The following is a 15,490-nucleotide window of genomic DNA, read 5'->3' as shown; positions in this document are numbered from 1 at the left end:
AAAGTTATTTAACACAGCAGATCTCCTGTTGTTGACATTGTCAATTAAAGCTTATCTTTCCTGAGCAGCATGTGTTTTGCACAGTTCATTATGTTACATTAATCTTCGTTTTCTGAGGCCATTTTGCTTGAAAGACAACGCCTGGTCTAAGTCTTGTGTCTCAGTTGAAAGAGTCATTTTCTACTCTGTGATTCTGAGAAGTGATTTGTCTGCTTCTATTAAAATAGTATAGTTTATATTTACTTTATCAAGGATTAAGATATTATATGTCAACTCATTGGTTTCATGATCATGGGCACAGAATGGTTAAGAAGTGTCATTGTTACCACAAGAGTGTCATCTTGGGTTCAAAGAAAAGAAAAAAACCCTCTGGCTTCAGTTCAAATTTCCATCAGGAAATTATTTTTTTGATTGGTGATGTGCAAGATAGCCCAACAAAATAGCAAGATATACAGCTTACGAGAGAAAAGTGAGAGAAGAGACATCACCATGTATACTCTTATTCCACATCATGTAATTAGTCTAAGGCCAGTCAAGGTAGCTCTATCACTTTTGACTGTGGTTGGGTTTAAAATTGAACAGACAACCTGCTGGTGAGGCAGCAGAAGAGTGGTTGGGAGAGGTTGGGGCTGGGAAGAGTTTCACTGCCCCAAGCTGTGGTTCTCAGACCCCAGCATATCAGAATCACATAGAGAGCTTGAAAAAATAGAGATTTCTGGGTCCTACTGCCAAAGTTTCTGATTCAGGTGGTATGGAATAAATATACATTTATTGTAGATTTAATCTATAATAAATCTACATAAATCTACAGACAATCTACATTTTCTAATTTATTCCTTGGTGATGCTCATTATACTGCTATTCTGAGGAATGACAATTTGATGGCTTAAAACCAAGTCATGGTCCCTTTGTTTTCCAGAACATTGATGTATCTGGTCAACAGAATTTGGACAGCTTATTAGCTCCAGACTAATGCTGATACTGAGGATAACATCATTTAACTGAATTCATCAGCCCTGGAGCCTGTCCTCCTTGAGAACTTACTTTTATTTAACTTATATGCAGAGAAACGCTGGGCTAGAAGAAGCACAAGCTGGAATCAAGATTGCCAGGAGAAATATCAATAACCTCAGATATGCAGATGACACCACCCTTATAGCAGAAAGTGAAGAGGAACTAAAATGCCTCTTGATGAAAGTGAAAGAGGAGAGTGAAAAAGTTAGCTTAAAGCTCAACATTCAGAAAAAGAAGATCTTGGCATCAGGCCCCATCACTTCAAGGCAAATAGATGGGGAAACAGTGGAAACAGTGTCAGACTTTATTTTTTTGGACGCCAAAATCACTGCAGATGATGATTGCAGCCATGAAATTAAAAGACGTTTACTCCTTGGAAGAAAAGTTATGACCAACCTAGATAGCATATTCAAAAGCAGAGACATTACTTTGCCAACAAAGGTCCGTCTAGTCAACATGTATGGATGTGAGAGTTGGACTATGAAGAAAGCTGAGTGTAGAAGAATTGATGCTTTTGAACTGTGGTGTTGGAGTAGACTCTTGAGAGTCCCTTGGACTGCAAGGAGATCCAACCAATCCATTCTGAAGGAGATCAACCCTGGGATTTCTTTGGAAGGAATGATGCTAAAGCTGAAACTCCAATACTTTGGCCACCTCATGCGAAGAGTTGACTCATTGGAAAAGACTCTGATGTTGGGAGGGATTGGGGGCAGGAGGAGAAGAGGACAACAGAGGATGAGATGGCTGGATGGCATCACCGACTTGATGCACATGAGTCTGAGTGAACTCTGGGAGTTAGTGATGGACGGGAAGGCCTGGCGTGCTGCAATTCATGGGGTCGCAAGGAGTCAAACTCGACTGAGCCACTGAACTGGACTGAACTGAACTGAGAGTAATAGATTTTGTTTTTAATTCTTTCAAAAATGTGAAACAAAACACAGATATAGAAAAATATCACCCAGCAAATATTTAGCTTAAATGATTTCAGGGTGAATATCCTTGTAATTACCACAATGTTCAAGAAATAGAAGTACAGACACTTCTCAACTTCCATGTGCCTAGTTCAAGTAATTTAGTATTTTTTAATCTAGTGAATTTTTCACACTAGTGAGTTTCCTGTTACTTACACTCTCAGTTACCACAGAAATATATCCCAGGGATAATAACTAATTGCTCTGGATGTATTTGTGGAAGAGATTTATTAGAAGAAAGTCCTTAGCAAAACAAATGATAAAAATTATTTTATAAAATATGGATTTTTATAAAAGAATGTATATTGATTAGAAAAATAAAACCCAGACATAATCAACTGACTACACAAATGAATACTATAAGTCAGATAAGTGTAGTTTGAAGCACTTGGAATGGACCCTAGGGAAGGGAGAACCATAGGATAAGGGGCATTTAAACTTGAATCTCGGAGAAGGCAATGGCAGCCCACTCCAGTACTCTTGCCTGGAGAATCCCAGGGACGGGGGAGCCTGTGGGCTGCCATCTATGGGGTCGCACAGAGTTGGAAACAACTGAAGCGACTTAGCAGCAGCAGCAGCAAACTTGAATCTTACAGAAAGATGAATTGAACATTCATATCAATTATTCTACTTCCTTAGGGTTAGTTATGTGTCACCATTTTCAGCCCATATAGTGGATTCAGTAATCCTTATCTCATTTTTATAAAACTTATTTATTTATTTTTCTTAGCTATTCTTTTTAATACCATTTCCACAATGTCTTAGGTAAAAGCCATCTTCTAGAGGATATGAGCAAATGAATTGCTTGCTAAACAAAGCAAGAGTATCCACCAAACAATACACTATTAAAATTCATCTTCTTTCCACTTGGGTGTGACATTCATTGTCAATACAGTCGTACACTTCCAATCACTAGACAAATATATTTCATGAGTTTTCCAGCTTTTAATTTCACTACTATATCTTTAAGTTACAATGTTTTAAGTTAAGAGCAGTAAACTGATGAATTGCAGAGCTTGTCACTTTGCAAATTATTAGCTTAGCAACATCAGATTGGTGATTCACTGACTAGCATATTAAAAGTTGCCTTGTAGAAATAATATCAAGTTGAAATTTCAAGAGCAAAATCAGTCACAGGAGCAAAATAAAGGGTGAATTGTGTGGCTTATGTATTACCTTTGTTGTGGCAAATACTGATGTTTAGAGTCATAGACGGAGAAGACAATGACAACTCACTTCAGTACTCTTTTTTTTTTTTTTAAGTACTCTTGCTTGGAAAATCCCATGGGTGGAGGAGCCTGGTAGGCTGCAAGTCCATGAGGTGAGTTGGAAATGACTGAGTGACTTCACTTTCAATTTTCACTTTCCACTTTCATGCATTGGAGAAGGAAATGGCAACCCACTCCAGTGTTCTTGCCTGGAGAATCCCAGGGACAGGGGAGTCTGGTGGGCTGCAGTCTATGGGGTCACCCTGAGTCAGACACAACTGAAGTCACTCAGCAGCAGGAGCAGAGTCATAGAAGCATCATATCATTCGTGAGCAAAGGTATTCATAAGATTTCTCCTTTCCCGCTTAACATAATTTAATTTTGCAATGATCCTGCCTGAATAGAGAGAGGGTCATCACATTGTATTTGTCTACATTTGACACAAGGTCCCAAGGCTCCTATTAAATAGCAGAAGATTTCTATGCTGTGTTCTCAATGATCCATAGCTGTCCTCCTAAGAGAAGAGGCCTAGGGCATTATTTAAATATGTAGGTCAGGTTAGTTTTGCCCACAGGCATATTAGACAGTATGATTTTTCAGGGCCATGGAGTCTATGTCTCTCTTTCTTCCTTGATGCCTGAATATCCAGTCTGTGTGGTTAAAATACTGACAACCCTAGTTGAAATGCCAAAATTACCTGAAAGGATTGACTATTGTGTCAACAACACTTCTATTTAGATAAAGAGCTCAGATAAACATGAATAAAGACATTAGTGAACATGGGGTAGACAGATTCAGATGCAAGTCCTACTGACAATTAGCTGTATATTCTTAGGTCCTGACTTGACCTCTCTGAATCTCTTTCTTAATCTTTAATAACAATGCCAACCATCTTAGAGTACTGACATGATGATTAAAAAAAAAAAGCTATTTTTTTTTTAGCATGATTCCCTATTTATAATGACTTAGCCAAACTTGATTAAGAATTGAAAGAGGGGCATTTTCCTGTATGGACCAGCAAAATGCATCTCAAATTCAAACATGTGATTGCAGCAGTTTTTAAAGCACAGGTTCTGATCCAGAAGTTTTGGAGCAGACTCTCAAATTCTTTATTTGCAACAAGCTCCCAGGTGATGCCCATGTTAAAATGCAGAGTCCACATTTGGAGAAGAGAGTGTGCATATATGGCAACAAAGGCAAGCATAGAACCTGATGTCTGCCATGCCTGGGGACAGTCAGGACAGGAGAAGAAAAAAGAAAAGGTGCTGAAAAGAAGGAGAGAGCCCTTCAAAGGGAAAAAATAGAATGCAGTGACACATTGCTGTACACCACACTGTCTTTTTGAACAGATCAGACCATATTCACATCACGTCTGGCTGAATCAATCCAGTTGGTAGACTAGTACTATCTTTTGCAAGCAGGCATTGTAATGCTGCCAGTAAAACTGGGTCTCCAGGATTGTCACCTAGCTGTCTGGAACACGTCCCCAGACAGCTAGCATCATGCTAATTTTGAGGACCCTGATTCCCGAATTATTCCCAATTCACATCTCCTCAGGAGGGACCAGACACTGAAATGAAAATCAACATCCCAAAGACCTTCAGTGGTCCTTAGCTTTTTGCAACTCAAACACCGCCCAAGGGTGTTTGAAAGAACAAGGGTGTTCTTTGAAAGAAGAAATGTATATTGATTCTGTGCCAAAGGGAGGCAAGATTTTGAAGCCTCTCTATCCCTCCATGAGCCTAGGAACCTGAAAATGCTTTGACATAAAAAAAAAAAAATCAAATTCTCCATGGCAACAAAATTGTCATGCCAGAAACACAATCTCAACTTACACAAGCAAGCATCTCAAACATACACTGAGTGAGGAAGAAGAACTAAAATTTCAAGTAGCGATTGATGAATGTGATTCTTTGCAAAATTCTATTGGTGGTAGGGAGGAGGTAAAGATGGGAAAGAAAAAATACAAACCTCTCCTCCCATGGGGCCAAAGACGTCTGTTCCTGTTTGTCTTCTAATCACATAGAGTGCTGTAAAAAATTCGCTTCTCTCTCAGGTGGGTCTAACTCACAGCCCCGCAGCTTCATGCTGTATCACCAGCTCCCACGTTTCCTGCTGACAGTAAGGGTTTCTCACAGCCCAGTCAACTTTAAGCCCAGATCAAAAAATTTCTTGCCACAAAACAAATCACATCGGACAAAACCACATCCCTCCTAAGCCACAAGTATATAGATTGACCTGGCAGCCTCCATTAATGGTGATCTGACCCCCACTTTAATGCCTTCTGTCATTTCTTTCAAAAGTAATTCTCTTTTTTGCTTGTTCTTTCTTTGTGTGTGGGTGAAATGTGAGTAGTGTATGAAAGTGAGAGAGCAAACATTCCATTTGGCCAATTTCTTCCTTAGATGAGATACCAGCACGAAGACTACTAGAGTGGGTATTAACCATCTATTCTCCCTCCTGGTCCAATGAGTTGCCCAGACCTCAGCAGCTGCAGCAGTATCTAAGGTCAAAGACTGTTTCCATGGGTGTGTTTTCTAACAGAAAGGTGAGTTTGTCACCAACAGAACTCAGAATTGCTTTATTCACAGTCTGAGGGTACCTGTCAGCATATCTTTCCTATACTTTTCAACTTTTGAGTTGATCTCTGCTTCAGATGTGCCAGCTTTACCAGATGTGCCTCCTTTCTTCCTGGTGTAGGTCAGAGATGTACATGCTTGAGTTCTGAGCACAATGGAGGTGAAGTGGTCCTTCACTGCCTACGTTCAGTGTATGCCAAAGATGTATATGATTCCCAGGGGATGTGGCAGATTTAAATTGTGTCTGAGGACTTGCAAGGGGCTTATCTTTGCGAAATAGTTCAGCAATGAGGACACAGGAGATAGCCACTGGGCACACTCATTTCAGTGTGGGAATCTTAGCTCTATAAAAGTCAAAGATTTTACAATGTGAATTCATCTGCTGCAGAAAACTAGCAAGTTACCTGACAAATACATAGAAGACTGAATGAGATAGAGTGGAAGGAATTTGTGAAATTGGGATAAGTGAGTCAATGAATGAGTGAATGAAGTATATTGAAAGAAAATCAAAAAAGAGATACAATTTGTCCTTTCAACATTATCCTGGGGCAATTTTTAACAAGTCTGCTCAAGGATTGCTTAATTCTCAAGGAGAATATACCTGTCATTTGTTTTCGCTATTCACTAACTTATTAGACCTCAGATATTATGAAAAGTGAAGTCGCTCAGTCTTGCCCAACTCTTTGAGGCCCTATGGACTGTAGCCCACCAGGCTTCCCCATCCATGGAATTTTCCAGGCAAGAGTACTGGAGTGGGTTGCCATTTCCTTCTCCAGGGGAGCTTCCTAACCCAGGGATTGAACCCAGGTCTCCCACATTGCAGGCAGAGCCACCAGGGAAGCCCTAAATACTATGAAGTTGCATGTTAACTCATAAATGTTTGCCCAATAGAGAAGTATAACCCCATAATTTTTATTAACCTGAAAGACATCAACTAGTTTTGTATCCATCTAGATTTTATTCTAGTATTATTTTTGTTCCTTGCTGTACCATAACATTTTTATCTATGAAATCAAGATAATAACAAAAATATTATCTACATAGAGAGTAATTGTGAGAATTAAGTTGATATGCCTTAATGATTTAGAACTGTGATGGCTCATGGTGAGTGCTAAGTATACTGTTGTGATTTTTAGCTGTGTGCTGGTAGACAAAAGCTGCTCACAGAAGGATTATGAACTAGGCACAGGATCCATCCAAACCCAGAGGGGCCAAACCTGATAATGACAATACTAGTAGCTCAGTCATGTTCCATTCTTTGTGACTCTGGATTGTACCCCACCAGGCTTCTCTGTCCATGGAATTTTCCAGGCAAGAATACTAGAGTGGGTTGTTATTTTCTACTCCAGAGGATCTTCCTGACCCAGGGATCGAATTAGTGTTTCTTGTGCTAAATAATTGCTGCTGCTGCTGCTAAGTCACTTCAGTCATGTCCGACTCTGTGTGACCCCATAGACAGCAACCCACCAGGCTCCCCCATCCCTGAGATTCTCCAGGCAAGAACACTGGAGTGAGTTGCCATTTCCTTCTCCAATGCATGAAAGTGAAAAGTGAAAGGGAAATCGCTCAGTCGTGTCCGACTCTTCGCCACCCCATGGACTGCAGCCTACCAGGCTCCTCTGTCCATGGGATTTTCCAGGCAAGAGTACTGGAGTGGGGTGCTATCACCTTCTCCAAAATAATTGCTAGTAGTAATCATTTAGCATCTAGCTGCAAATTTGCTGTTGAAAACACTATATGGAGAATTCATATTGAAATCAAGATGTTCTTTGAAATTTCCTTGTTTTGATGCATCCAACATTATCCTATATTTCAAAACAGGTGGGACAGTTTGCTCTTTGGGGTATATTTGATGTCTTTTGTTTTCTAAAATAAAAAAAAAAAAGTTTTAAAGGAAGACATGTAGAAAAAAGGGTTCTTTAGACAGGGCTCTACTTCTAGGCCAGATGGCACAAAAATCTGTTTTTAGGAGGCAAATTATTACTTTATGTTAATATTTTTCAATCTAAGTTAAAAATTACAATTTTCTCAACTTTCTCAACTTTATTTTAGAAAATAAATGATAAAATCTTAATAACATTACCATAATAAGTTCTTTTTTATTATAATCATACTATGCTGCTTGTATTCTATGTATGTATTATACATATGTATGTATATGTACACATAATACTATATATACCCAGATATGCATACATGTATATGCATTGTATATTTATTCTATTGCATATGGATTATGTATACATACACACATATATATATGTACACGCTAGTTTTATATATGTATAAAACTAACCATGCGTATATCTACCTTTCTCTCTATATATATGACTCTATGTATCATATCCAATCAAATGTGTTAAATCTCCTTATATATGCTACAATATACATATGTGTGTGTATAAAATGCACACAATACATCAATTCTATCATGCATATAAATATATAGGACTTTGCACATGGCACAGTCCTGATAAGAATATGTCTGCCAATGCAGAAGTCAAAAGAGACACTAGCTCGATTCATGGGAGGAAGATCCCCTGGAATAGGAAATAGCAACCCACTACAGTATTCTTGCCTGGAAAATTCCATGGACAGAGGAACCTGGTGGGCTACAGTCCACGGAGTCGCAAAGAATTGGACACGACTGAGCACATGCATACAAACACATAAATATATAAATATGTATACGACAGAATAATAAAAGCAATATTATCACTAACCACAAATGTTAGCTATTTATTATATGATAATTTGTGCTATCCATGTATACTCTTTTTGAGTAGGGTTTGTGTCTATTTTTATCAGCTATGTGTAAGAGTTTTAGCACAGAACCTGGCACATAGTAGGTATTCAATAAATATTAATAAGAAGATATGTTATTCACAAATTCATTCAGTGTGGCAACCTTCAACTCTTGTTGCATTTTAGAATCACCTGGAAAGCTTGTATTTATTTTATTTATCAATATTTGTTCTTGGGTCCCATCCCAGACTATTCAAAATATCTGGGAGGTGGGACTCAGCATTTCTACTTATGAAGCTCTACTGGTTGCTCAGCTGGTAAAGAATCTACCTGCAATGCAGGAGACCCTGGTTTGATTCCTGGGTCAGGAAGATCCCTGGGTAAGGGATAGTCTACCTACTTTAGTATTCTTGGGCTTCCCTGACTCAGATGGTAAAGAATATGCCTACAATTCAGGAGACCTGGGTTCGATCCTTGGGTTGGGAAGATCTCCCGGAGGAGGGCAAGGCAACCCACTCCAGTATTCTTTCCTGGAGGATCCCCATGGACAGAGGAGCCTGGTGGGCTACAGTCCATGGGGTTGCGAAGAATTGGACATGATTGAGCAACTAAGCACATAGGTTATTCAAATGTCCAGCCGTGAATGAGAACTAGTAAGTTTCTATCTCCTTGGTCTGTGTTTAACTTCTGCTAAGGGTAACAGTTAGCATGGTGAATGAAGGGAAGCTGCCAGCCCTGGGAGCTGTGCTGGATGGTGGGTTCTAGACCATTGTATCCCAACTATCTGACTGTATCTCCTAGATGGTGTTCCTGATTCAGACTCTACTTGGGAGAAGAAGAAAAAGTCAATTCCCTGTCTGCCTATGCTTGTGCTAGCCTTGGGCTCAGATACCCAGATTCCCCTGTAAGTAGGATAATGATAATATACTGAAGCAGAGACATGTGTGTTCTCTCAATATTTGTTCATAAGGGTGGGTGAGTTGAGGGAGCTGACCTATTACCAGACTCACAGCTTCCCCAGAAACTCCCTAGAAGCTACTGAGGCCATCATGTCCTTCTGCCACTGCACAATTGGGTGGGACTAAGATCAAATCTGGCTCAGGATGCCCTGTAGGAGAGCCTGTCTTAAAATCTGCCAGATATCCCCAGGTGGTCCAGTGGATAAGAATCCACCCTCCAGTGCAGGGGACTCGGGTTCTATCCCTGGTTTGGGAAGATTCCACATGCCTTGGAGCAACTAAAGCCATGTGGCACAACTACTGAGCCTGGATGTCCTAGAGCCCATGCTCTGCAACAACAGAAGCCACTGCAATGAGAAGCCTGGGAACTGCAACTAGAGAAAGCCCACACACAGCAGTGATGATTCAGTGCAGTCAAAGATAAATAAATAAAACTTGCCAACCTGTGTTTCTTACTGAAATGATAAGTGAACCTCCCAGTCCCAGTCTCTCACTACCCTGCAGTGAAAACGAACTTTTGACTATGTGAGTCTGTTCTCTGTGTGCACATGAGGCTTTAAGCAGGTATTACTGGTTCACTTTACAGATAGATAAAAGAAATTGGGTTAAAAGCAGGTAACTGACTTGCAGTTACTCACAGAACCTGTAAGCAAATACCATCTTCAGCATTTGAACTCTGGCAGATTAGTTCCCAAACCCCTTTTTTTTCTTTCTAATACACCCCTGTTTAACCTGTGTTAATAAATCAATTTGCTACTGTTGTGGTTAGGAGCAGAACTGTGGATTCAGATGACTTAAATTGAAGTACATACATTTTCCCTTCTTAATCTCATGATTTTAATACCTTATGCAACTTATTTGAGCCTCAGAAAACCTACCTGAAGGTAAAAGGTAATAATGCTTACCTACAGTATCTTTGTGGAGACTAAATACTGTAATATAGGTGAAATGTTTTATAAAATCTTTTGCACAGAGACTAAGTGAAAAGGCATTGTTAGCACAAAATTGTTATCAATATTTTCTTCCTGAGTCTTTGATTGGCTATTCTTTTCCCTTTAGTATAACATTCTTAAACTCCTTTCTCAACACACATAGAATTCACTAAGTTTTAAATTATTGATCCCATTATCCCCAGAATATTTGTGATGTGTAGTATGAAACAAATGATAAATATATAAATAAAAATGACAAATCAAACTCACTATGAGTGGAGATTCAAAACTAGAAATTAGGGACTTCCCTGGTGGTCTGTTTGCCAACTGGGCAGCCCCCAACAACACTAGTGGTCCAGTGGTTAAGAATTCACCTGTCAATTCATGGGACACAGGTTCAATTCCTATTTGGGGAACTAAAATCCTTCAGGCCACAGGAAAACTGAGCCCAAGCTCTGCAACTATTGAGCTCATATGTTCTAGAGGCTTTGTTCCTCTACTAGAGAAGCCCGCACACTGCAGTGAGAGAAAACCTGTGCGCTGCAATGAAGACCCAGCACAGCCGGAAAAATAAAATAAAAGTTAAAAAGCTGGCCTCTTTAAAAACTCAGAAATTGATGTGCTAGCAAATTAAATCATTATTTGCTTCATAAAAACAATATCAGTATCATGACAATGAATTAGGACTTAACTCCCAAATATAAAGATGGATCAACATTGGAAAACTTACTAATGTGATTGGCCTCATATATAAATGGGAAAATATAGTCAAGGTCAATTAACATGAACTCTACTAGACCAGTGTACCTCTTAGAAAAAGACTTTAGTGAGTTCACTAGATGTGTAAATAAATAAATATCATGAGATATTTAAAACTTTTGGAAATTAAAAAATTCCACTACAGAACTATATATATATAATAAATATAATTTAACTATATCTCTCTAGATATTCATCACCATACTTGTCAAAGGTATTCCATATAACATTAGTTAAAAGTATCTGCTCTTCCTTTGCTCATATATTGTAAGAATATACAGTCTACTTTTAACCATAGCTGTCTCTGCAGGGTCACATTACATATTTTTGAATTTAAAAGCTTTCACTTAATACTATTTTTTATATTTAAAACTATAAACAGTTATTTTATTGTAAAAATTAAAACTACTGAAGAAAAAATCTTGATTGATTTCATTCTTGCTATGATAAAATGCTATAATAATAATATATTTGATAGTTATTTATGTTGATGAATGAAATATAAAATAAAGCAAACTAAAAATTTTTTTCACAGAAGCCTATTATGATAAATAAAGAAAAATAAGGAGGATTTAGGGGAACACTAACCAGTATACTTTGAATATATATTATGTGCTGGGAAGCATGGTTTTATTCCATTTTAACCTCTCTCTACCCATTCTTCTCTTGAACACTGCCCTTGGACATGATTCCAGCACATTGAGAGGTCTGTGTGCTTATTCAGCACTTGCCTTTAGAGTTTGCCACCTACTCACCAACTCTTCGGTTGAGCTGAGCTGGGCTCTGAGTACCAGTGAGGTCTGAGGAACTGGAAAAAGCCATTGGAGAGAGCAAGGATGCTAATGGGTCATCACAGTTGTCTAAAACAAAAGAGGAGAGAGAGAAAAAAATTCGTTAGCAAGAAGTATTTCATTAAGAGAGGACTCAAGGAATTCACCACCACTACTTATTAGCTACCTGCTCTGAACAAGGCTGGTACTCATTGTTTCCATGTGGTATTTCATCTCCTCACAAAAACCTTGAAAAGACTAAGGTTAAATCTCTTTCATAGTTGGGGAAACTCAAGTTCAGACATGTTTCGTAGTATGTCCAAGGTCTGAAATCTAGAAAATAGTGTGGCCAAAATTTTTGCCCAGATTTGTCTAACTCAAAATCCATCTATCACTTCATTTCTTTAATCAGCTACTTGAGCAAAGTCTCAAGTTATGGCTAGTGAGCTTCTTTTATAAAGGGGAGACTATTTAAAATAGGGAACACTGTTTATTCTCACATCTTCAGTTTCTAAAGACTCTTGTAATAGTTTTATTCAGAGGGATGTAATAATTTAGATTGTCTCACTCCCAGTTGCATGAAAGTCTTTGGAAAATGAGTTACTAATTTTAATAATTCATATCTATTCTATGATATATTAGAGAATAGCCCTCAATCTTGTACAATCTTGAATCTGACAATTCCTTCAATAGCTACCCTTTCAGTCTTCCCTAAATGTGGTAGATAGTCTTTCTAAGTCTTCTTTGATCCTGCTCAGATGGGGCCCATGGACAGAGATGTGGTCTTGACAATATAGATATTCTCCTCTGATTGCCCTGACTATTCAATCCCATGTACAGGACTCTGCTCTTCACCAGCATATTGGCCATCTAAAGAGTTAGTTTTTAGGGGCTTCCAAGATGGTGCTAGTGGTAAAGAATCTGCCTGCCAATGCAGGAGATGTAAGAGACAGGGTTTGACTCCTGGGTCAGAAAGATTCCCTGGAGGAGGAAACGGTAACCCACTCCAGTATTCTTGCCTGGAGGTTCTGCATGGACAGAGGAGCCTGGTGGGCTACAGTCCATGGCCTGCCAAAGAGTTGGACATGACTAAAGTGACTTAGCACACAAAGAATTTGCAATCATTCATTTATTTGCATTCACCAACAGGTAAGATATTCTTTGTGGGATCTTAGCGAATAATCTGCCATATAATAGGCTTTCAATAAAGGTTTATGCAAAGAATGAAATAAGTGAGTAAGGGAAGGAATGAAGAAAGGAAGAAATCAACCAATCAATCCCCAGAACAGTACCAACACTCTTACCACTTTTTTGTACAATTGATCTTAAAGAATACTGCAAAATGAGTCCATGAAATCTAGATATACCTCAGTCAAAACAAATTTGAAACATGTTATTCAGTTTTAAGGTCAACTTCATAGTATCTAAGGCTCTCTGGAAGAACTGAGATTACATTTTTTAAAGAAAATATACATACGATTACGAGGTTGCTTGTTTACCCAGCAAATTCTTAGAGAGCAGTATTTCATCTAATTGCACGAAAATTAATGAGAAACATAAGGACTGAATTTTTATTTGTTCAATGTGTTAAAAAAATCAACTGGCAAATTATATTTTAAGTTTTTCCCAAACAGAAATGTTTGAAAAATATTTTGAGGTATTTGACAAACACAAAATAGAGCCAGAATCTAACTGAAGAGTAATAACACTAAAATCCGAGCTAAGAGCACCTCTGCAGTTATGGTCATTCTGCAAACAGAAAGCAGAACTCAGGGATCATCTTATTCCAGGCTAAGATGCAGGTGAGGGGGATGCATGCACCCCTCCAACATACTTGTCTGGAAACAAGAATCTGCTACTGTATTTAATGTTAAGAAACAATTTGAACGTAATGGAAATATTTTATTTGCTTATGCTGGTTTTATCATCAGGAAACCAATGAATGCCAAAGCTTGAGCCCAACTGAACCTGAGCCCCAGAGGAATCTGCCATACACATGCACACACGCGCACACACACACACGAAACTCCGCTAAGCATTTCTTTTTGCAGCTATGCTGTGAACCTTACCCACAACAAGAGTTACAGCTACCCTCTAATTTCAGATAACATGCCTCCACTCCATCTGGACATGACTCAGTGCCTAACACACACATAACCCTTCCAAATAACTCACAACCCTTCTAACACCCACTTCTGATGCAAACTGAAAGGTGATAAAGTGAAAGAAGTCGCTCTTTGCGACCCCAAGGACTGTAGCCTATCAGGCTCTTCCATCCATGGGATTTTCCAGGTGAGAGTACTGGAGTGGGTTGCCATTTTCTTCTCCAGAGGATCTTCCCAACACAGGGATCAAGCCCAGGTCTCCTGCACTGTAGGCAGACGCTTTACCATCTGAGCCACCAGGGAAGTCTGAAGCAAACTGAAGAATTTTCCAAAGCCAAGAGCCATATTTATTAGGGCTTCCTGGTGGCTCAGACAGTAAAGAATCTGCCTGCAATGCAGGAGATCTGGGTTCGACCCGTGGGTTGGGAATGTCCCCTGGAAAAGAGAATGGCTACACACGCTAGTATTCTTGCCTGGAGAATTCCATGAACGGGGAGCCTGGAGAGTCTAGTCTGTGAGACTCTGATGCTGGGGAGGATTGAGGGCATAAGGAAAAGGAGGTGACAGAGTCTGAGATGGTTGGATAGTGTCATCGACTCAATAGACATGAGTTTGAGCAAACTTTGGAAAATAGTGAAGGACAGGGAAGCTTGGTGTGCCGCATTCCATGTGGTCACAAAGGGACATGACTTGGCAACTGAACAACTTTTTATTCTAGTATTTATGCATTCCTTAAACGTATAACATGTGTAAGGCACTTTTACCATTGTTTTCAATATTTCTAAATTGATGGATAGTGGATTTACAATGTGGTGTTAATTTCTGCTGTACAGCAAAGTGATTCAGTTGTACATATGCATATAGGTTATTTTTATATTCTTTTTCATTATAGTTTATATTACAGTAGTATCTTGCTGTTAGTGCTAACATTTTTATTAGGTCTTTTATGTTTTTTTTTTTTTTCATGTTTCACTGATGACATTTTTGAGTATTGTGCTTCCTAATCCCACTTTTTCCCTAAGTGAAGTGATCTAATCTAAACTGAAGTAATCTAATCATTTCAGTGTAATTCAGCCCAATAAATATTTATAGGGTCCCACATTATGCTTGACCTTAAATAGGCATTGGAGATACATTTGAGTAAAACTGAATCTCAGACTTCAAGAAACTCAGAGACCGCTTAGACATATGAGAACTTAAACACATTCAATAAATGGATGAGACAGCTGAGGAGAATTTCATCATTACACCCAAGTCAGTTTCATGGGTACCTAATGGCTTGGACATCCCGGTGAGTGGTCTTTCTCATTTCCTCCACCCCTGTGCAGTGAGTGCCCTTTTCCACCAGGTCTTGGGAGAAGCATTCATCCCCACTGGCCTCCTGACACCAGCGACTATTTCTCCATGGCCCAGTTCCTTTTCTGAAATGTCCCTTCCTTGTATCTCCA

The 15,490-nt window shown here is 39.0% G+C and overlaps 1 protein-coding gene across 2 annotated transcripts in view; it reads right to left on the bottom strand.

Annotated features, from left to right (window-relative positions):
- The window catches only part of CNTNAP5 (contactin associated protein family member 5), a 1,075,483-nt gene that overhangs the window by 835,504 nt on the left and 224,489 nt on the right, over window positions 1–15,490 (bottom strand). For both annotated transcript variants that reach the window (XM_068967132.1, XM_068967133.1), the window contains exon 2: window positions 11,923–12,027. In XM_068967132.1, the coding sequence (XP_068823233.1) occupies window positions 11,923–12,027 (105 nt within the window). The remainder of the gene's footprint in view (window positions 1–11,922; window positions 12,028–15,490) is intronic.

Source organism: Capricornis sumatraensis, chromosome 3, assembly GCF_032405125.1.
Source record: "Capricornis sumatraensis isolate serow.1 chromosome 3, serow.2, whole genome shotgun sequence".
In the NCBI taxonomy this organism is placed as follows: domain Eukaryota; kingdom Metazoa; phylum Chordata; class Mammalia; order Artiodactyla; family Bovidae; genus Capricornis; species Capricornis sumatraensis.
The sequence above is the reverse complement of the archived record's forward strand: the minus strand, read 5'-3'. Positions and strand labels throughout refer to the sequence as shown.